The sequence below is a fragment of the Centruroides vittatus genome, unplaced genomic scaffold (genome assembly GCF_030686945.1).
Source record: "Centruroides vittatus isolate TY-2023 unplaced genomic scaffold, ASM3068694v2 scaffold_1444, whole genome shotgun sequence".
NCBI classification, from domain to species: Eukaryota; Metazoa; Arthropoda; class Arachnida; order Scorpiones; family Buthidae; genus Centruroides; species Centruroides vittatus.
This window is the reverse complement of record NW_027122679.1, coordinates 352,526-378,644: the sequence shown is the minus strand read 5'-3', so window position 1 is coordinate 378,644 and position 26,119 is coordinate 352,526. Positions and strand designations below refer to the sequence as shown.

At 31.8% G+C, this 26,119-nt stretch overlaps 1 protein-coding gene across 1 annotated transcript in view; it reads left to right on the top strand.

Moving 5' to 3' along the window:
- Positions 1-26,119, top strand: part of Epg5 (ectopic P-granules autophagy protein 5) — a 123,087-nt gene that overhangs the window by 9,044 nt on the left and 87,924 nt on the right. Inside the window, exons 3-8 of the mRNA XM_067284658.1 lie at positions 9,910-10,077; positions 10,236-10,476; positions 13,349-13,488; positions 19,689-19,900; positions 23,877-23,994; positions 24,079-24,196. Of these exons, the coding sequence (XP_067140759.1) occupies positions 9,910-10,077; positions 10,236-10,476; positions 13,349-13,488; positions 19,689-19,900; positions 23,877-23,994; positions 24,079-24,196 (997 nt within the window). The remainder of the gene's footprint in view (positions 1-9,909; positions 10,078-10,235; positions 10,477-13,348; positions 13,489-19,688; positions 19,901-23,876; positions 23,995-24,078; positions 24,197-26,119) is intronic.

Below are 26,119 nucleotides of genomic sequence, written 5' to 3'. Positions count from 1 at the left end.
TGAAGAACTCTGCTTCTACTGTACTATTTTAGATTGGTTTTTGCATTTTTGCGGGAAATTGAACATATTTTTAGATCCATCTAAAAGTTCTCTAATTAGTCTTGGAAGTAGGGGGACCTAATTCTTGCACCCAGTGAAAACTGGTAAGATTGGCTATATAACTATAAAGATTAATCTTACGTAAGAGTTTATCACATCGAGTGACCAATCTAACACAGTTTAAAGAATTTTTAAAATGTGTTAGATTGACACTTGGTGTTATAAACTCTTATGTAATATAACCTTTGTAGTTACATAAATAAAAATACTATAATATAATATAGTAGAAGGGTTAGAAGTATGAAATAATCTAATAATCTTAATCTTTGCTGCTGTTAGTTTTTGCTCGAGCAATGCTGGGCTCATCTGCTAGTATAATCATAAACTTGGTTTTTTTTAACCTCCAATGGTCCATAAAACAAAGACAAGTGTAAATAACAAAATGAATTTATTACCATAAGTTAGGTACAAACATTGTTACTTTTCAACATAATCACTGTGAAGATTGAGGCATTTGTCTATCTGTGAATGAGCTTTGAAATCCCCTTTTCATAGAATGTTGCTGCCAATGCCTTAATGTTGTTTTGAAAATCATAGAAACAGTCTTCACACATTAAAAGTGTGAAGACTGTCACCTTTCAGACTTCCACCTAGCTTGGAATTTTTAAACACAGTGTATAGCTCTGATTTAGTGCCGAGCGACTTCCATCTCTTTCCTGAACTAAAAACACCACTATGACGTTAAGGTAGAGGTTTGAGACTAATGACGATTTTCAAAACAACATTAAGGCATTGGCAACAACATTCTATGAAGAGGGGATTTCAAAGCTTGTCCACAGATAGACAAATGCTTCAATCTTCACAGTGATTATGTTGAAAAGTAACCATGTTTGTATCTAACTTATGGTAATAAATTGATTTTGTTATTTACACTTGTCTTTGTTTTATGGACCATCGGAGGTTGAAAAAAAACAGCCTACATACGTCGATTAAAGGAAATAAAATTGCTGTTGATGCTATGAATGATTGTTTTTAGCACTGGGCGCAACTAATGGTTGTTTTGACATTAAAAAATGCAAAAATTATTTATGACATGTGACATACAATTTTTTCTGAAAAATTATTTAAGAAATGAATCAATTTTTTTATAGGTTTTGACTGACTCTTTCATTATTATAATTATAATAATTATTTTTAAAATGCAATCATATTTTTATGGTGTTTTATAATATATTTCAACATTAATATTTTTTTATTTTAAAGTAAATCTATTAAAAAATATGAAAAATAACAAAAGATAATATTTATAAAATGATGAAGAAACTTCTATTTAGCTATTTAATTAAGAGAATTCAGATAATTTTTAAACAGTTTATTAACTTGTAAAAATTTCCATGTGGGAAACAAGTGAACATTTCATTTTAATTAAAATTTCACCCATTAAATAGTGTTAGAGTTTTGAAATAAAGCTCATTTTCTTTTTTGGTTCTTAAAGCTCTATTTCAGTTTTGGTTTTTCATAAAAATCAAAACTGTGGTTCTGTAACTGAGACTAACTCATCCTTACTACAAGTGCATAACTGTGTAGATAGGCAGTGATGTAATGAGTGACTGAACTGATCAGAAACAAAGTAAACAACATTCCAATTTCACTTTTAAAACATAAAATCCGGTTTTGCAAATTTTCCCAGTTAATGTCTATAGACTTAGCCTAGACTACTCCATTTTTTGTAGCTATTGTCATAATAGTTTTTCTACCACAAATTTCTCCAGGATTGTTTTAATTTTCCCTGAACCTTGTTCATGTGATCAGCCATATTCTGCACCTGTTATGTACCAAAGTGATTTGACGTAATGTATACCCTCTAATTTGTTAAATGTACTAACTTTCAAAAATTTTGATTAAATTCTTTCATTTACAAAGTAAAAATGTTTCAGTTGAAGACATTTCTTTAAAGCTTTACATAAATAGTAAGTAGAAAAAACTCTCCATATTGCAAAATTACACCGTTTAAATTGGGATCATTCAAGACTCCGCCTAGCATGATTAGTAACTTCTCACGTGGCATACCATGAGTTAATATATTTTATTTGATAAACAGTAATATAAAAAGGTAAAGATTTATCATTAATTTTACTAATGATCATAGTTTAATTAAATTAAGTATTTTAACTTTTCACTAATTCTTCATTTGTATTCATATCATCTGTTTATCTATTTTTACATTGTTTCAGATCTATATACATTGTTTCACATTGAAAAATACACGTATGGATGTAGAATATTATTCATATTCTGCCATATTACCAAACAATATACCAGATGTTTTTATTGGGCTATTTTTAAGACTAGTCCTTAATAATATAGGATTATTACAGTAAGTTTTCCATGAGATGGTGTCTTAACCATCTACCTCTAGCCCAATTGCATTGTATCTATTATTAGCTTTAATATAGTCCAATAAATAGTTTGGTAATACTAGTGTATTGTGTTGATGTATATGTTATTAAAATTGAATTCAACAGTTTGGTGCCAGATTAAGAAAAAAATCAATTAAAGAAAACTACCAGATTAGTGCATTAAATTTAGATTATACCTAATTCAACCTAAGAGTGAAGAAATTTCATTTATTGTAATAAAATGCTTTAACTATATTATGAAGATACAATACGTTCAGAACATACGCTTGTTTGTTTGGCTTAGCTAACAATTATTTGATTTTTGTTCAACTATGCACGTTCTGTACTTGACTATCCGTAAATATTTATTCATTAGAAATTCTGTTGTTGAGATTTAGTTAAGCAGCTTCGAATTTTTGAAACAATGTTAGTTATGAAACCTTAATAATGCTGAAAATTATACAGCAGACATATCATAATGGGTACGTTTGTTAAGTCAAACGAGTTAAACGAGAATGACATCATCATTATTCTTGTTTTGTTAGATTTTTCGAACGATTCGTTATAACTAAATGGCTGTTTCTAAAATTGAAGATATGAATGTTGCTAGTGTAGCCTTATCCAAAATATTTTTCTTAGGTTGCTTCGGATGGACAGTTATTTCAATCATTTCACCTTTTAATTCACAATTTAAACACTCGAGTAGATCTAGAAACATCGATATTGTCGGGTGCCATTTTCTTAACGAAGTAAACTAACTCTTTCCTTCGTGAGCTTTGTTAGGGTTTCGTTCGATACGTCATCACCGCGGAGCATGCGCACTGAGTGAGACTACTACTTTTCGAACGATTCGTTACTAACGCGTTTAACTCGTTTGACTTAACGAACGTACCCAATATTGAAGATGATTAATCACTTTTTTTATGACTAATTTGGTCCAACTTGTATAAAATGAATCTTAATTTATTTTAAAATTATGATTAGTAGATTTTACTTGAAATTACTATTTTAAGATTATTTCAATTTTAATTATTTTTTCTGACTGAATTTTCAAATTTTAATGAATATTTTACTTGACAGCTTGGTATCATAATGATACATCTAAAATAAATGCTTGCTTTAGTTATATTCAAAATCAAAATCTATTTTTAGTATATTGTTCATTTATAATCATATAATACTTGAAGTAGCAAATAATTGAATTAATTCATTGTAATAGAAGTTTGTTTTTATATAAAAACCTATTTCAATTCAGCTTATAAATTCTCGTGATAGGAATGTCACCATTCTTTGGCCCGGACAAATTTAGCCTGATTGATTCAATCATACTTCTTACAATGAGCATAGATAAGAATTAGAAATACATTTAGTATTGTGTCATAGTAAGAAATATAATTCTGTATTTCTAGAAAAAGAATGGCCTGGGACTTGACTTCCTTAAGATTTGAGTATATTAAGTCCTTCCGTGAGCCTCAAGTCTGGACTCAAGTAGCAAAATACCAGACTTGTCCATCCTTAGTGGAGAGTTGCTATTTACCATTGACAGCAAATACTAATATTTATCATTGATACCAAATTAGCACAGCCAAACTGTAGTGGCAGGTTGGTAGTGACCCAGAAAATTTGAAGTTACACTAACCAAAATTATGCTGGATTAGTAACAGAACCAGATTACCAGATTAATGATGGTTGAGCTGTAAATTAAAATATGAAAGAATGAATTTGATGATGAAACTAATTATATTTATCTTAATTTTTTCATTCTTTTCTTATATGACAAAAGAAATACTTGAAAATATTTAGATTAATATATAGAAAATTTGAAATTTTAATTCTCAATATGTAATTGGTCCAAACACTATTATTTTCTAGGAGTTATCACATGCACAGATTCCAAAAATACCAGCCAATTAACAACTTTATTTTAAAAAATTGTGAGAGTATCGAAAAAGTATTTGTGCCTTATTTAGCTTATATGAAAGAAAACCCACCTAGGAGGGAAATATTGTGATTTCTGAAATGCATCTGGGTAAAATAAAGTTGTTGATTGGTTAGTATTTTTGGAGTCTATGGATGTGATAATTCCTAGAAAAGAATGGTGTTTGAACCGATTACAGTGGTACCTCGGTTTTCGTCAATAATCCGTCCAAAAACAATTGGTAAAATCCGAAACCGACAAAAACCGAGGCAATTATTTTCATATGAATCAATGTAAATCCAATTAATTCGTTCTAGACACTCCAAAATACATACCAAAAACACATTTTATAGAGAATTAATATAGCGTTAAATACTAAAAGCAATAAGAAATTAACATAACAGACTAATTAGCATAAAGATAAAAGCAATGGAGTTGTTTGGCTAGACATGCAGGGTAATGTCTTGTCTTGTAGAAGCTGGTTGGACATGAGCTTCTAGTTCGTGGTAAAGTGTGATGTAATTGTGATGTAATAGTAGTTGTATGCATTTATGATGGTCGTATCGCAGGGAATAATGCCTTCCGGGAGGTCCATTTAAGGGTAACTGGCCCCTATTCAGGCATTACAGATGTGGAGAAAACCCGGAAAACTTCACATGGTCAGCCTGTCCTGGCACAGCATGAACCCACAACCGAACTCCCAGTGTTCAGGGAATGGAACTGTTGGCCAATGGTGGGCAGTTGTAGGGTAATGCTCATACAGATACAGACAGATATATTTTATTCAACACACTAGGTACAGCGTATACTGGGTGCCACATAGGTATAACCCAGTTTGATACAGTGAAAATAATGACATGCTAGATAAATAGTATTGGTTACAATTATTAGAATGGATTAACAGGAATTTGTTACAGATATTTACAATTGATGATTGAATAAGATAGATAGTAGGAGATGATAAAATAAAAAAAAATTAAATATCAGGTACAATTAATTCAGTACAAATAATCAATTAATATAAAAGGAATTAGTTACAAGTTCTTATTTACAGTATATACATGCAATGACAAACAAGTTTACAGTCCAATACAAATTAAGTCTTAGCAATCAGGTAAACTGACATAAATTTGAAGACACACACTGAAGGGCGTGAATAGGACGAGGTGAGGCAGAGAAGACAAGGTGATCTTTGGGCAGAAGAGGCTAGGAGTAGGCATTGACCATGGTTTGTACGAAGTATTTAGTGATGAGTGCTAAGAAAGCATCATAAGTGTCCTAGTAGTCGAAGATTATTGTACAGTCAGTGGGCCATATTCCCCTATGTGCCTCAATAGTGAGCTTAAGGCGAAACCTCTCTGGTTCTAACATCGGGCAGTTGAAGAAGTAGTGTCGACTGCTGTCTTTGAGACCGCACAGGGAGCAGTTAGGATTGGATGCATTAGTGAACCTTGTAAGGTATGAGTTGAACCTGCCATGATTACTAAGGAATTGACTAGCACGATGGCAAGGTTTGTACCACCTGCTAAAGATAAAAGGCTCAATGAGAGGAATGAAATTATATGTGGTATGATGGTTATTATTGTTCCAGTCCTGCTGCCAGGAAAGAATAAAATCCTTTCAAAGTAGGTTCTTGACGGTTTTAGAAGTTAGCTTAGTATAAGAGATAAGGAGGTCGGTGTCATCTCCCGCAGATTTTGCCAGGGCATTGGCACGCTTATTACTGGGCGTGCCCTGGTGGGCTCGTGTCCAATAAATGAAATAGCAGTTGGTAGTGTTATTGATGATATCTTTTATTTCATTGGTGATGGAGTGACTGGTGGCACTTTGCAGCAGGGAGATGGACGAAGCACTATCCGGTAATGCTCATACAATGAGAAATAACGCCACACTAAGCCGGAAAATGCGTGGGTTGCCCTTTGTTTTTGCAAAATTAGCAGCGAGGTCACTTGAGCATGCTGATGAAATCTGAGGCAATTGATGAAATTTTTCTGAAACAAATTTTTTGTGAAAAAATCTACGAAAACTGAAACCGACAATAACTAAAGTCAATGAAAACTGAGGTATTACAGTGGGTGATCGGTTAACGTACATAATCTGTTCCAAGACTTTGTTTGTTATCCGAATTGTTCATTAACTGATTATTGATTTACCATAGGTTTTATGGGAATTTGAGTAATTCATTCTTGAAACTCCAAAAAATAAAAAATACAGTGGAACCTCGCTTAACGAGCACCTCGCACAACGAGTATTTCACGTAACGAGCAAAACAAATTGTAAAAATTTGCCTCGCTTAATGAGCGATGTTTCGAATAACGAGTGATGAGGAGAGGGGAAGTCCTGAATTGTGCGCATGCGGCATGCTCCATCAGTCTGTGTTTAGCACTCGTTCCGCTAGCATCTTACTGTCGCTTGCGATCACATATTTTTCCAGACTTGAATTCACACACATTACTTATAAACATCAACAACCATAGTCTGTTATATAATAAACACACCAAATGATATGCCAAATTCTTGGGTCATTAAATTTAATTAATGACCAATTCCAAATTAAATTTTAGAAATGTCTGAACTAAAAATTAATTATTTATAATTATTAAATTTAATACAAGATGGAAACGTAACTGCCTACCTCAAGTCAAATTAATTAATTTCAAATATTTAATTATAGCCTTTACATAATCCAAGAATTTGGCATATCATTTGGAGTGTTTATCAAACATATTAGCTGTGATTTTTTTTTTTTTTTTTTTTTTTTTTGTTTCTGCGAATTAAATTCTCATTCTAGGATGGTTCGTTCCACATTAGAAGAAAAGATGATGATGATTAATGCTCCTTAACAGTGTATATTGTACAGTTTTTTTTAATAAACGTTATACATAAAACATTTGAGAATTTTTTTCACCGTGGAACACACTATCGTATTTTACGTTAATTTCTATGGGAAAAATTGTTTCGCTTAACGAGTGTTTCGCATTACGAGTAAGACTCTGGAACGAATTATGCTCGTTAAGCGAGGTTTTTCTGTATATACTTTCTTACTACATTTATTTATATGTAATAATAAAAATACATATATACACAGTCTTGTATTTTTATTAGTCATGTTTTTTCTGTTTGTAGGAGTTAAAGAATCTATCTAATGTTGATTGCTTTTCTCTCTTCTTCGGGATTTTTTGGAAGTAATTAATTGCATTGTTGTCGTAGAGATCCCCAAGCCTATTAACCTCATTCTGGTTTGGATGCCATTTGGATGACAGTTGTTTTGACATCCTCCCACTTCTTCAAAAGATCTTTAATAGCAGATGTTGGCATTGATCCTTTTTCATCTTCCTCTTTTTCAGAAGAAAACACATTTTGCTGAGTTTCTTGGTGTTCTTCATTTAAGTGTTCTTGGAGTTCTTCTGTCGTCAGATCAGTTTCAGATTCCATTATGAGCTCTTCAATGTCATCTTTATTCACTTCCAATTCCAGATCTCTACAGTTGTCACAATCTCATCCATAATTTCAGGGACATCATCTCTCTCCCTGAATGCAGGAGGGACACAGCTTTGCTAAGCGGAATTTAACTGTCGTTGAGTGACTCTGGCCATGCCTTTTGAATGAGCCGTATAGCTTCAAGAATATCAAATTTTTCTTTCCAAAACCTTTTTAATGTCATTGTTGAGGAGAACTGGCATGCTTCAAACCACTGATGAAACAGTGCTTGAATGTACAATTTCTTGAAACCTGCAATAACCTCTTGATCCATTGTTAGAATCAACAAAGTGGTATTCGGAGGTAGAAACTGAACTGTCAGGCAGAGAAAGTCTTCCAGCAAATTATCTTCAAGATCTTTTGGGTGTCCTGGTGCATTGTCCAATAGCAACAGTGCTTTTAATGGCAGTTTATTGGTTTGAAGGTAATCCTTGATGCTTGGAGCACAATCTTCAAACAGCCATTCTTTGAAAAGAGCCTGCGTGACCCATGCCCTTTTATTCGATCTCTTCATCATTGGCAGTTTTTCTTTAATTATGGAATTTTTTTTTGAATGCTTTAGGGTTCTCAGATCGATAGACAAGAAGCGGGATAAGCTTCATATCACCGCTAGCATTAGCTCCCAAAAGTAACTTCAATTGCTCTTTCATGAGTTTATGCCCAGGAATATTTTTCTCTTCTTTCATATTATACGTACGGTTTGGCATGTGCTTCCAAAATAAACCAGTTTCGTCACAATTGAAAATTTGTTGCAGACAATATCCTTCTTTTTTAATGAATTCCTCAAATTTGAGACAGAATTTCTCAGCTTCTTCTTTGTCTGCACTAGCAGACTCACCATGAATGACTACATGTTTTAATGCCAGTTCTCCTCCTAAACTTTGAAAACCATCCAGTGGTAGCTTTGAATTCTATCTCCTCGTGACGAATGTGGAGTTTGTTTCTTCAGTTCTTCAAAAATTTCTCTAGCTTTCTCCTGAATGATAGTCATACTAGTTACATCTTTTTTCATTTCCCTTTCTTTTATTTAAATTAAAAGCAATCTCTCCATTTTTTTATGGATGGAACATTTTTGTTTCTCAAATGTGATTTTCGTTACTCCTTTAGCTCCTTGAGTCTTGATTATTCCTTTCTTAGCTAAGATTGTGCCTACTGTAGACCTGTTCAAGCCATACTGCCTAGCAACATCAGACATCATCTGCCCACTCTCTACTTTTGCTGTCATCTCTTGCTTGGTTTCTATGGTGAGCACGATTCTTGACACTCCACTCTTTTTATGCTCCATAATAATATTAATTTCTTTTTGAAATAAAAAGAAATTGATAATTAATTTCTTGATTTAATATTATTAGATAAAATTGATTTAATATTAACAGGAAAAGCATTCACAAAAATTCAGAGAACAGAAATCAACTAGCGCATGAAAGAATTATGTAAATGTGAGGCCCAAATATAATTCTAAATTTTGGTGTTAAAACGTTAGCAAATACTCGACAGGACAGCTAAACTCTCACCTTTAGAAAATAAAAATCCATGCAAAACTTATCAAGTGCCTGACAGTCTCATGAAGACTAAAAAATTATTTGTCAGAAAAGAAAACAAAAAGCTGGAATTACAATGGAGAGTTTCGAAGTTCGCAGAAACACTATCCGATCGGGGGTTGAGTGTCAATGTTGACGTCTCTCGTGCTCCGAAAGGTTTTGAATTATTACCTGAAGCAAGGGAAAATCAATTGGTATTCATTATTTTCCATCTGTTTTTTTTACGTTTGTTTAGTGAAGTGTTCATTATCCGAACATGTGTTTGTTGTCTGATCATAAAAATCTTTCATGAAAGTGTTTGTTATCTGATTTGTTTGTTAACTGATTACCCACTGTACTGTATATATTGAGATTTAAAAAAAAAATGGAATAGAAGCAAAAGAGATAAATTATTTCAAATTTTAATTTATTGAATATAAATATCGAATAAATAAATAATATATTAAGTTAATGAATATTTTATATATTTTATTTAGCCATGTAATCAGGTAGGATATTAATATCTATTAACACAATGAATTTTATTATTTAGAATGAAGAAAATGTAGAAGATAATGATTTATTTAAGCTGATTTTGAAATACCAAAATGCAAGACAAAATAAAAAACTGTCAAAAGAAAAATTGAAAAGTCTTCAGGATAAATTTTTTGAAGATAAAGAAAATGTTTGGAATATAAAAGCTACATCTGAAAAATTTGAGGTATTTGTTTTAGAAATAAAGTTGGCTAAATATTTTAAAATTTCCAGTTTTATCACTGCTTTATTAATTTTATTATTAATATATTTAATTTAAATCAATCAACTTTTAAATTTTTCTAATATTTTTAATGATGCATAGTTTCTTAAATTTGTTTTTAGGAGCGATGCGAAGACAGGAAACGGGTCACCTATCTATATAGTTACAAAGTAGCTGAATTAAATGAGCAAATGCATAAAAATGTTTGCAAGAATTTAAGTGATATTAGAAATGAAATTAAATCTGAATTTTGGTGCCATTTGTTTGCTGTTGATTATTTCAAGTTGCAAATTGAAAACCTTCTATTTGAATTAAGTTCATTATCGGCATTTAAAGATATTTCTACACAGAAACCAGTAACTGGTATGTTTTATAGATTTGAATTACATAAACATAATTTTTGAAAATTTATATTATAACTTGAATATACGAACTGATAAATGACAGTTTAGTATTTAAACGAAACTTAGTTTTTGTTTTTGAAAGATCTTTTATTAACCTTTCAACAGTGGGATAGTCAGGTATGGTGCTATCCCAAAGTAGTGGAGAATAAACGTGGAAAATTTTTAAAGTATTTTTTCACACTTTTTTTTCTCATTACCGTTTTGGAAAAAGATTTTGTAAACAGTTATTTCTAGTAAAGAAATTTCATTTTAGTAAAGAATTTCATTTTTACATAATTCATTTTTTATGTGAATTTTTTTTTTCACGGTAGCTTTTGACTAGTTTTTGGTGATACCTCAAAAGAATTTAATGGATATATCCGTCCCTCACCACTGCCACACAATTGCCCTTGACGAATATATCCGTTGGTCACTGCAGAGTGGTTAATAATAATAAATTTTTCTAATACTTTGCTTACAAGTTGATTTTAATTTTTATTGGATATGAGTTGGAAGTTCAACTGTTGTATTTGGATTAATTTGAAATTTTTTTGAATTATTAAATTACACTATGCAATTGGATGCCTGTTACATATATGGGGTATTAGGGGTGGTCAAAATCAAGATTTGATTTTGGATAGGGATCCTGCCACCAGGTGAGTATTATAGAACATACTTCTAATTTAGATTCTAGATAAGATTGAAATACGTAAGGTGCAAGGGTAACAGTCACTTTGAAGTACAGGAATGATCCTCTCAGGAGGAGGAGGATGAATGTAAAATTAACTAAACCAACTTAGAAATAAGAAGGGAAAATTATTTACAAAAATAAAACATAGCATTAAAATTAAGTTTAAAATTAAAGTTGAAGGCAAAGTCAGTCAATAACATTATACATTATACACACACACACACACACAGTAGAACGTCGATTATCCGAAAGCTTTCCAGTTGGACTGTGTCGGGACATGTGTTGTGCTGAATCGAACATTTTTGATACTAGATTAACTTCCAAAGTATAATTTTTTTGTTTTTATATTTTTCAATATATTTATTTTATACAAAATAAAGAAATAATTTTTAATGATACAATAGCCATGATTATTATTATAAAATTTTTGTTAGGCTTAACATTGATTAAAATTCAATGCAAAGTGACACGCAACAGAGAAAAATTTCAACATGGAATATATTAATCTACTATTATTGGGATGTACTAATATACTATTTTAATAATGTATTTTTTCATACATAATAAATTTTCCGAACAACTCCAGTCCCCAATTGATTCGGATAATCAACGTTCTACTGTATATATATATATACAGCCTATTCTCGGAACTTAGCCTATTTAGGTACTATTAAACCTAGGGGCACCTAGCAGGGGTAATCCAAACTTTGCGAATCACAACATACCAGGAAAATAGTTGCTGCCTTTTCTTCAAAGATCTGTTTTCTCTTTGTTTCTTTTTCTTTTATTACTTTTACACCTTTTCTATCTGTCTTTGTGCTGACTCTGTCCCCTCAGGATTTGACACTTTTTAGGTGTAACTCTCTTCTGTTGTGTTGACTCTCTCCTCTCTGAGTTGGCTATTTCTTGATGTTGTGTTCACTCTCCTCTCCTCTCTCCCCCTTCTCTTTCTAGTCATTCCCCCTTTTTTTATTCTTTTTTCTGACCAATCATTTATCCCAGAGGAAGTTGATGTAATTAGAGATAAGCTTGATTGGTTATTTTTAGTTGTCCTTCTGGCTTGTCTAGTATGAATTATGTGTATTCAGGTAATGTGGATAAAATAACAACTGTCATTTAACACTAGTTGAAAAGGGAAAAAATGACGGTTATCCCATATGTTTTTTCCTCTGAATGTTGTGAGGTTAATGACGATTAACTAATAATTTTTTTTGAATTTTAAGTTGTTTTTCTTGACTATTTTAAATCTGTATTGAAAAAATTTAGAAGGGTGGATCCCTAAAATTTGGAAAATAGGCAAAATTCTTTTATAACACTATTTGATAATGTAAACAACAATAATGATATCACATTCACACATCTACACAATGTGTGGGTGCAAAGGGCATCTTGCTAGTAACTAACAATTGTTTGATAAACAAACAGACAACAAAAAAAGGAATACATATATAACTTAAAATACAGTAAAATTTCCAACTTATTATTTAAAGAGATTACATTATTAGTTGAAAATAAGTTGATTAAAATTAAAGTTATACAAAATAATGCTAATAATAATTTAGTAACAAACAAACAAAATTTGGGAAAATAGTGGGCTTCACACACAAATATGAAAGATAACTTGACTAAATGATCTAGTTATTGTTACTAGCCATATTTTATTGATTTTATTGTGTATTTTTTTCCTCTTTAATTCATAATGGTGTCTTCCCAAACTATTAATCATTATCCTGGAGCTCTAATATCATTTTATAATGTTTCATTCTGTTTTATTAAACTTAGTAAAATATGTTTGTATTAAAAATTTTATGTTTAATTTTTATGATTCAATAAGTGCCGACCCTGCTGTCAAGTGGGACTAAGGCCAAAGAAGAAGAAGATTCAATAAATACATAAATGTTTTTCTTCTTACATATAAAAAGTTGTTGGGCTTCTCGATGTTTTATTACTTTATTAGACATTTCTGATGATTGGAAGTTCTCCATGTCTTTTAAAGTTTCAATTAATGAGTTCAGTGTAATTTATTGAAATGACTTACTATTTTATTTTACATTTGCTTGATGATATCTTACCTTTTCATGTTAGTATTGAATTTTGTTAACTTTTAATACTAAAATTTTAATATTATTTGAAAATTGATATTTGGTACCCATATTTGCAGGATATTATAAGAGAGATTTTTCGGAACTAAAGAATATAGAATGTTTGAAGAGAAGCATAAGTGTTTTATTTAGTTTTCAAAGAAGACGAAGTGATGATGAAGAGTTTTTAAAAGAAATCCAAGGATGGCTAACAAATTTGGTAATTCATACAATAAAATTATAGGAAATAGAAATTAATTATAGAAGATATTTTTAAAGAAGTAAATGATGCTAAAATAATTTTAACTTTTGTTAATAGTACTTGTTATTTTTTTGAGACTGAGCAACATTGTAAAAATCTTATTTTGCCCAACTACCACATTAAATAAATATTATATTAATTTTTTGTAAATTTCACTTTATTAAGAAGGTAATATTTTGTAAAATTTCATCATGTATAACAAAATCTTTCCATGAAGTTATTAAATGAAAGTTATGGTAAATCCAGATCTCACTAAGAGATCATAGTCTACCTGAGTAGCTTTCATATGATGAGTACAGTATTTATCAGTGATCTGCACTTCTTTTGCTGACGGGTGATTAGGAAGTAGCCAAAGGTTTCAAATAAATGCCATGCCTGTTGCTATGTATGTTTTGTTAAGGTTTAATGTTTCCAGTTTATTATTATTATTATTATTAATTTGTTTTAGTTTATATAATGTTTATAAATAAATTTATACAGATTTAGATTTTGTAAAATATTCAGAACTGTAAACATAAAAACTTGCTACAGCACATAGGGTTTTGTGAAACACCATATATTTGACATTTACAATAAGTTTAATAAAGTCAAAATGCCATTAGTGAATACTGTAAACTGTAGCAGTAAAAAATAAAGCTTACTGCAAATTTCATGTTTTGTTTCATTAGTACAAGGTGTCTGGAAAGCTATTGTGCAGTGAGAAATTTGTAATGACATTGAAGTTATATATATTGTATTGCATATGAGACCTATAAGTTGTCCATTTAATAACAGTTAAGCAGTTATACATATAGTATTAGATGCAACTTACAGGTCTCATATACAATACTGTATGTATAACTTCAATGTTATTACAAATTTCTCACTACATAGTAACTTTTTAGATACCCTGTAGTTATGTCAAATTTTTAACTTGGGTATGATGATGATGATGATGATTTTGAAGATGATGGAAATAATATAAAGATTCTGATGACAGTTGCTTATTTATCTAATAATAATAATTAATTAAAATCAGTGGTTTTGAAGAGTTTAGAAATAAATTTGCCATTCATTCAATAGGTCAATAATTTGTAACAATAAGCTTTTTCACAGATATAGACATAAACAATAGATTAAATGTCAAAGTATTCTTAATCCATTAGCTGCTAGTAGTTTCCCTGGAGAGGTGTCACGTGACTTGCCATTAATTAATGATGTGAGATTTGCCTTAGGCATAATTAATCAAAAAATTCGATTAATTTGAGTTATATTCAAGTTTTCCAGCAATCTTAGCTTTGATTCGCTCTTCTGTAGGTCGATTGACTTTGTTTAAGCCAATAGTTGTTTTGTTACCACTCCTGGGCAGTAAATATTTTGGTAAAAATGACCAACGACCAACTACAGCAAATCTTTGCAGTTAACTACACAGTTGACTGAAAACAATCAAAGGGAAACGCCTTCTACAGTTTTATTGGGTATCTTCTGTCTTTGTTGACATTACTTTAACTAATCAGAGACTTGTGAAAGGAAAAACTTGCCACGAAAAGCCTTGCCTCCAACCTTCGAAGTAAAATGTAAACAATCGCAATAAATTTGCTTTTTAAATCGTTTTTAGCTCTAATTAACTAATTTAATGCACATAGACTTTAAATTAGCTAATTCAACAATATTTAAGCGAATAAATATATTTTTAAAACTATCTAGCAATAAATATTCTTGGGAAACTCCACCTCCCTATAGTAAGTCTATGGAAGATCGTGCTGTTAATTGGCTTTAAAATTTTTGTTTCTATGCCTATTATGCTCTAATTGGTAATTTATATTATGACTGAATGAACTTCAATGAATGAGAGTTTTTCAGAACCATCTGGTCAGGATTTTCTCGTGAAGAACCAATTCAAGTGATTAAAGTCAGAATGTAAACAAACGTTAAAAAATAGCTATATTCTTCATTTTAGAGCCATAATTTTACTAGTTTTCATGTTATTTGACTTTACTTAGACAAGAAGCTTATCAAAAGTGTCTAGCTGAAAAATTTACTGGAAAACTCATTACTTCTGGATATTGCGTAATTGCAGGAAAAAATTAACTAATCGCTTATTTTAGTGTATTATTGTATATAGCATTGAAAAAATATAAAAAGAAGTGTCAAATATTCACTATTTCAAGCAGAAATATATGACTATAAACTTTAATGTGTCGCTTTACGATAACAATCGACTCCTCTCCCGACTAAGTAATTTGATACGTAGTGTAAATAATGGCAATAACTTCTCCCCCCCCGCTCTAGATAGAGAGCTGCAGTTTATTTTGTTTAAAAGAAGTCAGATGTATCTACGTAATAGATGCACAAAGTTCAGTGATTCTCTGTAAATTAATTTTTTTTTTCTTTTGTTTATACAGGGTGACAATAATTAACCCGTACAAAGTTTGTAGCAATGCTGCACCTGAACTTTTTTACTGTCACCAATTCACATACTATTGTTTAATTCTCCATGATTTCCTGCCCGTGTAGATGTACTTTCGATGTAATAAGGGTTAGTTCTTTAATTTTTTAATGGTGTCGAACAAATGTTGTGCAATTTTGGAGCTATTCCGGCAAGGAAAGCATCAATGTGAAATTGTTCGTCTGCTCGGTGTTCCAAAAATGACAGTCTCAGATGCAGTTCGGCGATTCAAGGAGCTTGGCCACAATGGTGATCGTCCCGGACGTGGAAGAAAGCGCACTGTCAACACGTCTAGGAACCGGAAGATCATCACAAAGCGAGTTGACTGACATGCGAAGGTCTCCATGAGAAAAATTGCTTGTGAGATCAGAATCAATCGCGAATCGGTGTGGTTAATGGCGAAAAAGGAACTCGTACTCAAGCCCTAAAAGTTCCAAAAGGTTCAGCTCCTCACCGATGAAAACAAGTCCGTGAGACTCCAAGAGATTCCGTTAACTCAAGCGTCGGGCCGCAGGTCGACAATGGGAGTGCATTCTCTTCACAGACGAGAAGCTTTTCTCCGTACAACCATCAAAACGACAGGAACTGGTCCGCGGGGGCTCCTGGACGCTCAGCCGTCATCGAACATCACAAAATCCAATGTCAGTCATGGTTTGGGGCGGAATTTGTGCGAGCGGCAAGACACCCCTTGTCTTCGTCGATCAAGGGGCCAAAATCAATCAAGATGTGTACCATCATGACATTCTCGAGGCTGTGGTACTTCTGTGGGCTCAGTGGCATTTTGGCAGTGCGAAATGGACGTTTCAGCAGGACTCGGCACCGACACACAGGGCGAAGAAGACTCAGAAGTGTGCAAGGTTCATTTTCCCGATTTCATCTCGTCTGCGGAATGGCCACCGTACTCCCCGAATCTGAACCCAATGGACTACAGTGTGTGGTCCATTTTGGAGGCTAGGGCCTGTTCTAAGCGGCATGAAAGTTTGGAGTCGCTGAAGCAATCCTTGCGCTGGGAGTGAGACAAACTGTCTCCAGAAGAGTGCGGCCCATCGCTGAGAATTTCAAAATGCATTTGGGGCTCTGCATCAAAGCAAAAGGAGGCCACTTTGAAACTGGCTGAATATCTGATTAATACGTAAAGTATTGTCACTGTTATATGCTGTTGTTTTGCTAATTTTTATTTCTTTAATAAATTTACGATACAAAAAACTTGTACGGGTTAATTATTGTCACCCTGTAAACTTCAAATTTTAATATTATTTTAAATTTGTATTAAACTATAAATTAAACATTCTTAAACAGTAATATGTTTTTAATCAAACACAAAAAACAAATTAAACATAGCACACTTTTGATGCGAAATATCGCGATTTAAAAAATTATCCAAAAAATGCAAAAAATGCGCCGCATGACGAATTCCACTCAAAAATGTCTGTAGATCGCCAGAATGGAAAAGGTTAAGAACAAAAAAGAAATGCATTGCTTAGGTCTTATTTAAGAAGAATAATGATTTTCCAAAATTTACAATAAAAAACAAAAGAAAATAAAATGTAATACAGTAATACCTCAGCTTTCATTAACTTCGGTTATCGTCGATTTTTTTCATGAAAAATATGTTATGGTTTTCATCGATTGCCTCGGATTTCGTCAGTATGCTCAAGTGACCTTGCTGCTAATTTTGCAAAAACAAAGGGTGACCACACATTTTCTTGCTTAGTGTGGCGTTATTTCTCATTGTATGAGCATTACCCCACAACAGCCCAACGGTTTTGTTCTCTGAAAACTGGGAGTTTGGTCGTGGGTTTGTGCTTTGCCAGGACAAGCTAGCCACGTGAAGTTTTCCAGGTTTTCTCCACGTTTGTAACACCTGAATAAGGGCCAGTTACCCTTAAACAGACCTCCCGGAAGGCATTATTCCCCGTGATACGACCATCATAAACACATACAACTACTATTACATGACAATTACATCGCCCCTTGGTAAAGTGTGACGTGTTCCATTGCTTTTATCTTGATGCTAATTATCTTATCTTTTATCTTTATGCTAATTGGTCTTTTATATTAATTTCTTATTGCTTTTAGTATTTAATGCTATATTAATTTTCTATAAAATGGTTTCTGGTATTTATTTTGGAGTGTCTAGATTGAATTAATTGAATTTACATTGATTCGTACGGAAATAATTGCCTCGGTTTTCGTCTATTTCGGATTTCGCCGATTGTTTTTGTATGGATTATCGACGTTAACCGAGGTATCACTGTACTAACATTTTACAAATTATGATTGCAAACTTTTGAAAAGTAGTGTGTAATCATAAATTAATAAAATAATAGAGAAGATAAATTGTTACATGTAGGGCCTAAAATTTATGTTTCCAAATGAGAAGACGACACACTGTACCTTTCTCGAAAGGGGGCAACAGGGAATTTGGGAGAGCTTGTGAAAATGTGCAAGGTATGTCTTCCTTCCATTGTCAATATTATAGTCTACTCAGCCAAAAAAGTTCATTTAGTTATTTTGTGGGGCTGTCAGCAATGGCTCATTCAGATTCAAGGCTTGAAGAAAATTTGATTAACAGAGAAAACAATAGAATATTGGCAGTCAGCTTTGTATTAATTATTATTTTATTTCTTTATTTATATCTACATGAAAGGTAGCACCATCAAGTGACTGTTTGGTTTCTCCCAAAAAATAATCATATCACCATAAAATTACAAGAAAACAAATAACAGAATAAAAACATAATTACAAAAACTGAAATTATTTATGGTTTCATTCATTAACATAATTATAAAAAATTTTTAAAATTATTAATAAATCGAAAAATTTAATTATAAATTAATTTTTTTGTTATAAATCAAAACTATTATACATTTATTTATTATAATTACACTTTTTAAATTTTTAAACTAATTCAATAGCAGCTGCCCTCAAATTGAGGGTGTAAAAGATATAGTAGTTGTGAGAAGTGTGGAAAGACTTAAAGTATTTAGTAAACAAATTTTATTGATAGTAGATTATTAGACACACTCAAATTTATAATTTTGCCTAAATAACAATTTTTTTTTGCATAATATAATAGTACAATGATATAATTTTTAACTTTTAATGTTTTTGGTCTGTTTTATAGACTATCATTTGGAATAACCAGTTTGCAAGAGTCTATAATTAACAACTTAAAGGCATTCATTGCAATGAAGAGTTTCTCCCTTGTAATTTCTCTACAGATTACTTTTTAGAAGTAGGAGGGTTCCACAATCTTTCCCATAAAATTTAGCTCCTGATATAGAATTAAAAGTAAACATAAAATAAATGTACCAGATAATTCTGTAAATAAGTCCTAGGTTTTATTATGTAAACTAAGTGATTTCATCGTAAGTGAAATCACTTAGTTTAGGCAAATAACAAATGGCAAAAATAAGTTTAGATTTAATTTTTGAAATTTATTTATTAAGTAAAATCATTGAAAAAATTGTCTATTATCTATTATATTGTCTTGCTCAAATACTTTGAAATATTCTCATTCTTACTATCTTTGTTGGCATATTTTTCAATTTGTCAGTTCTCAGTTCAAGTTTAAAAGCATTATCATTTCAAAATATACTGTACAAGCTGAATTTATTTGTGAACTTTTTATTAAAACAGAGGTATAAGATGAATTGAAAAATAAATATATCATTTTTTAAAATTAATTTTTATTGTAATAATGTACTGTACTTTTTATATACTTTAGATAGCTTTGTTGCTGAGAATAGCTACTTTAGAAGATCACTTGTTTATATTAAATCATGTGTTACGATGCCCTGCTGGAGTTGGTGAATGGGCAACAAATTTTATTCAGTTTCCAGGATTGTCTTTATGGTTAGCATCAAAACACTCATATATGGAATCACCTCTTTTGGATCATATTATAACAGTTTTTGCAACACTCCTCTTTCCAATTAGGTATTTATATATTTATTTTATACATAAATATTTATTATAATAATTACTGTCTATTATATTATACTATCTACAATATATGACACAATTCTGTTTTGGAATTCCATTTTAGTATTCAGATTCTTATTTGTTTTTGAAAAAAAAAATTTTAATTAATGCTAAATGATCAGCCATATTAATGGGCTATTTTTGGTCTACTTTAGTAATTATGAAAAGTTAATCTTTAATTTAGAAATTTCTGGAAGAAGAAGAATTTGGCCAGAGTGGGACTCGAACCTGCAACTTCTGCTTACCATGCACTTGCATTGCCAATTACACTACCTGGACAGAGGTCCGGGTAGCATAATTGCTTTCAGAGCTATTAATTTTGTTTCTCAAAATGGCCTGATAATTTCGCTGATTGTTTGACATTAATTAAATCAGGTTTGTTGTTTTTATATACAGGAAGTTTCAAAAACATACCAACAAAACTTTGGGAGTTATAGATGACACCAAAACAATCATGTTTTGTTAATAAATCCTTGCTCACAAATGAGCTGTTTTGTCAATTGAGAAAATTAAAGTTGTAATTTAGAGCCACAGTGCACTGGTGGCCAGTGACAATCCAAGCAATTTCTTGTTTTCCTTTTCTTGTTAAGTTGTGATAAAAAAACAATAAAGTCACTTTTATCCTGATGAAGATTGCTGAAAATTTTCAAACAGGTGGTAGTTTTTACTATCAGCTGGCAACCTTGGTACCTTCAAGTTTCGTTTGTTACTCATTTGTGTGTTTGAAATTCTTCTTAAAAATGGACAATAATTTTTCTTTTGAAGAACAGCTGAGATGCATCTTGTTTATGGTGAAGTGAATTGCAATGTACAGAAAGCTACATGCTTGTGTGAAGAGAGGTCTCCCAATTGTTGTCAATATGATGATCTTCTGGAAGGAATCATGGCCACTTGCTCACATGTGTAAGCTATTTTATGAATATTCCATAGGGACTCATGAATCCATGAACCAACAATACAATCTCTGTATTGAAGTACAGTACATGATTGCCATTTTGTGCACTTACTGTAAATTCAAATAATTTGCTCTATTGCCAAAACAGATCATTTGTTGAGATGGATTTAATAACAAAAAATGATTGTTTTGGTGTCCTCTATAACTCCTCAAAGTTTGTTGGTATGTTTTATGTCTATACATATACACATACATACACCATGCTGAGATAAAAGCATTGGCCGGCTGAGTGTGGCCATGGACACTTAAGACATCCCAGTCGGTATCATGCATAACCTGTATGGTTATTTCAAAATTAATAGTTTTGGGAGTGAAGATCTGACAGAGATCCAGTAACATAATTGGCATGATGGAATCTGCATGGTAAGCAGAAGTTGTGAGTTCAAGTCCCACTGTGGCATGAATCTTTTCTTCCAGAAATTACTAAATTAAAAATTACCATGTGAGATAAACAGGGGGCCAAGGGTCAATCCTTCCTGACCACATAATCTGCGCAGGCTGGTAAAACACGATCTCCTTGTCGGTTGGATGGCAGAGGAGGGCAAAAAAGTGAGTAGGGAGGTTGCGAGCATGTGGACAAGTGTCTTCACGGGAAAAGGGTCGACAGGTTAACAAACAGAACATTTATTGATTAACTAAAGTTAACATACAAAATTCGGTTACAAGTCTATCTGACTAAACGCTACTCGATTAAATGCGGTTAAATGTGATTCAATGCTATTAGGGGGAGTGAGAGTTCACAAAGTTTGGTTAATGTGAGCCTAAGTATACAAAATGGCGGCGCTTCTGGTAACCTCGATGACAAGTGTTTTTAGAAAAGAAATGTAGATGGCGCTGATAGTAATGATGCCTTTGTATGCAAATATCCATCAAAAAATTCCGTTCAGGAAACATGAGGAATAATGTGAATTTCGAATTTTGGTTACTATGTAGACGGATTATGCACGTTGTTAATTTTTTTAAAAGTGTCTGTGTTTTTTTAAAGTTTGTACAATTTACTCAAAGTCTAAAGTTATCCAGGAGGAAAGTTTGTCAATGGTAATTAACATGTTAAACGTGTCCTTAATGTGTTTAATGCGTGTTAATGTCATGAAAGCGTATTAAAGGTGTGTTAACATTGTGTAAGTGAGGTAAAAATTTTGTAAAGGGTTTATATCTGGTTCAAATGTGCGTTTAAAGTGTGTAAATGTGTTTAAAAGCGTGTAAATGTGTGTTAAATGTGTTAAATTTGTCATAACCAAGGATATGTAATAGTGATTTTCGACCTGAAAGACAACGTGAACGACACGTGGAAGGCTAGGTGGCCGTGGATCGCAAGTACCACCCTCTCTGGAGACGCTGCCTATCGTAGATGAAAAGGCGAGAGACGTGAATCGTAAGACTGCAGTTCTTAAGAGGAGTAAAATTTATGTACAATACAGGCAAATTTTGTTCGAACCACTGATGTATAGAATCTCGTAATTCACTTCGTCCATGCATCAATTGAATTTATGGGTAGTATGATGACTTTTTTATTTTTCGTTTCTGGTCCAAGAGTAGGAAAAGTAACCAAAAGCAGGGGAAAAAGTAAGTAGCAAATTTACGTTTTAAAAATGTTTTAGTTTTAAAAAAGTTTAAATATAGGCGCGTTTAGGTTATTGTTGTTGGTCGCCATCTTGTTTGCACATTTGCATGTGCAAACAAATGGCGACCGGAAGCGCCGCCATTTTGTATACCTAGGCTCACATTAACCCAAAGTTCTAACAAATACCTCTATGTATGAGATTGGAGGGGATGGCGGTTGCCGATGGTATGGAAGATCTGTCGTTGAGTGTCTTTTCCGACAGGATTCAAGTCTGAAGCATGGACGTTGACTGGCACAAGTACAATAATAACTTGTGTGTGCTGATGCGTGCTAGTGCTAAGCTTCCAGTAGCGCAAACTTTTATAGCATTAGTGTGGGAAAGTGATCCATTGTTGACGATGACTTGCAGTTTTTGACAGCTAAGTGTCAAATTTCCCACCTAACTGTTGATAGTTGAAGGAGGATGTTTACAATAATTTTGAACAATGCAAAAAAAGGGAAAAGTTTCCTTTCATTTACAAAATTCCTGCTAAACTCCGTGGTCTCACAATCATATAATTATGAGCAATTATTTATCATGACATTGTCACAATGCCAGGCTGCAATTTTTAATCATACTTTTTTAATTTATTTAATTTAAAATGTATGCTCTCTACCTCAAATTATTATTAGAGTGTTGCCCCTGTACATCATACTTTTCCTTTAACAATAGGGTCGTGGCAGTCATCTATTAACTGCTTTTAGTGGAAAAGGTTTGAATTGAAATAACATGACTTCTTGTTTGCATCAGAAAGTTTTTATATAGTTAATAGGGGCCTCCAGTCCCTAAGGTCTCCATATCTGGTCTTGTCTTTCATCTATCTAACTCTTTTCTCAAGATTAAGGAAAGACGGATGGATGACAGTGGGAATTTATAGGTCTACAATTTTTCAAATTGCATCTTAATTAAAATTAATACAAGATGGTAGCATATCTGGCTACCTCTAGTAAAATTAATTAGTAACTCATCATTAATATAGCTCAAAAATAGTCTGATTATTTGGCTGATGATTTGGTGTTAATTAATTAAATTGACTTAGTAGTTGCTGTTATGTATAAAATTGTCTAGCATTTAAAAATTAATAAATTAAACATTGCACATACATCATATGTAATCTGTATACAAAGTTGATATGTTTGTCTACATTCAAATGTTCATAACCAAAACATTTGTGCTATTTGTATCATTTAAATAAAAATAAAAATTTGATTTTCAAATATTAAGAAATTTTACAATAAAAATTGATTTCCTAACTCACAATTTTATTTTGTTCTTAATTCACAGTATGTAATATGAGAATTAAAATTGAACCAAACTAAAAAAAAAATTAATGTGATTGTAAAATTTTACAAATATATACTTTATTTTCAAGAGGAAGAGAGAAGTTTCTTGAATATTATAAATCATCTGTGATGTTGGCCACTGGAGGAGAAACACCCCACGATAGATGGGTTATGGTTAATTCTATTGAAGGTGAAGATGAAGTATGTGTAATCAGCAATTAATATATTTTTTGTTTTATAAAATTATGGATCTGAATTGAAATGCTTTAAGAAATTTGTATAATTTTGTAGGAAATGGATGTATGTGATATTTTGTTAAGATGGAAGGAAAGTGATATATTAGCATTATTCCAGCAAATACCATTTGGTGATATGTTCAAATTTTTATTGGAAATTAAACTGGAAGACAGTAAGTATAGGTGTTTAACCAATTATTCAAAGTGTAATCAAAAAGTTTGGGGACTTTTGGTATAAATTATATTTAACTTAACTTAAAAATGTTTACATAGTATCACCTTCAGCCTTTATACAATAATAAAGTTATTTTTTCCAGTCTTTGAAGGCAGCATTGTATGCAGATGCAGGAATTCACTTTGACTTTTTTTTGCTTTTACTTCTATTTCTTTTTGTGTCTCAAAATGTTGTCTCTTTAGTGCTTGCTCAAGGCAAGGAAAAAGTAAGTCAGCCAGTGAGAGGTTGGGTGAATATAGTAGTAGTTGTGAAACCATAGAAAGAGAATTACACACCTTTTCAGGCCAGATTTGTGTAGAAACAAAACATGGTTTCTTCACCAAAATGATGCCAGGCTACATACCACTACTCATTCAAACATTTCTGGTGTGTAATTCTCTTTCTATGGATTCACAACCACCATGAGCTGATTGCAGCTGAACTGTTTCATATAATTGTTGAAACATACTTATATAAAACATCACATTAACTGTTCTACTTTGGGGGACAAATTTATAGTTTGTATTGCCTCAATAATTGAAGAAAATCATCATCATCATCTTAACATTTGAATGGCTCATGCTTGCTTCATTTCCAGATTTTAACAGTAAATTTATGTTTTATCTCCTGTTATGACTGATTTCAAATAGTTTTCTTCTGTTTCATATTTTTCAGAGAGTTCTTGTGCAATTTGTCTCCAGGTATTTTTTTTTTTTGATAAGTTGTTAATTAAGTATCATGGTTTGTGCAACATCAGAGTTGGTATGAACCAAATGAGATGTTCAAGTCCTCCACTAGTTCTTGCATAGTGATTCAACAATTAACTTAGTCTGGAAATGATGTCTTACTTTTGTATGTGGTGGCTGTTGAAGGTATTACTGGCCTTGGATTATCTGTAGTCAGTTTGGCCATTTTTTTAGTTTTCTATTCCTATTTGTTATCTTCAAATGAGACATGGTAGCTTCCCCAAAGGCTCTTTGCAGCATTTGAAACATTTCTACACTGCTTTTTCCAGGTTTTCAGCAGAATTTAATGCCAGTTTTTTGTTTTTTAATGTCATGCATTTTTAAATTAAAATTCACTCAGTTATCAATCAACTGTTAGACAAATACTAATGGGCAAAATGCTATGAAACTCATACAGTCTATAGGATGAAGTTGACAGTGTCTCCCCACCATGGAAAAGATTTTGATGTTAAACATGTTGATAACATGTTATCAACATGTTTTCTAAATTTATTATTACTTAATAATTCTAATGTCTTTATAAAATATTTTTAGTCAGTTTTTACACAGTTATGGTTTAATCATTTGTTATAACAATAGGCAACATTATATTCATTAATCTTGTATGTAAATCCTCAGTATATCATGTTTTCTTTTCTTACTTAAAAACAAGACATTCAACCTGGTTTGATGCTAATGAATTATTCTACAAGTATAAAAGGGATATGTTTTGTTTATTAAAATTTTAAATTACTGGGTCTAATTAGAAGACTAGTGTTTTTTTCAAGACTAAGTCACTCTTAGTAGTGATGATAACTTCTTCTGCAGTCTGCAAAGGAATGTTTCTATAGTCAGAATTTCAAGTAGAATAAAATTTAATTTGCAGCCATAACATTTGTTATTTGTAGAGCTTTCATATATTCTATTCTAAAGGAAAATTGTGAAAACAACACTAACCATTTAAGAGAAGAACCATTGAAAGTTGACTAGATAGTTCAGTGACTGATTGAAAGTAGACTGATAGCTTCAGGAGACTTAACAGTCTCCTGAAGCTCTTAGTCAACTTTTTTCAATCTTGAAGCTCAGTCTTACATCTTTCAGTCTTACAAACTCCATCAAACTATAAGTTTTGGAAAGCTTTGATGAAAGTGATAACA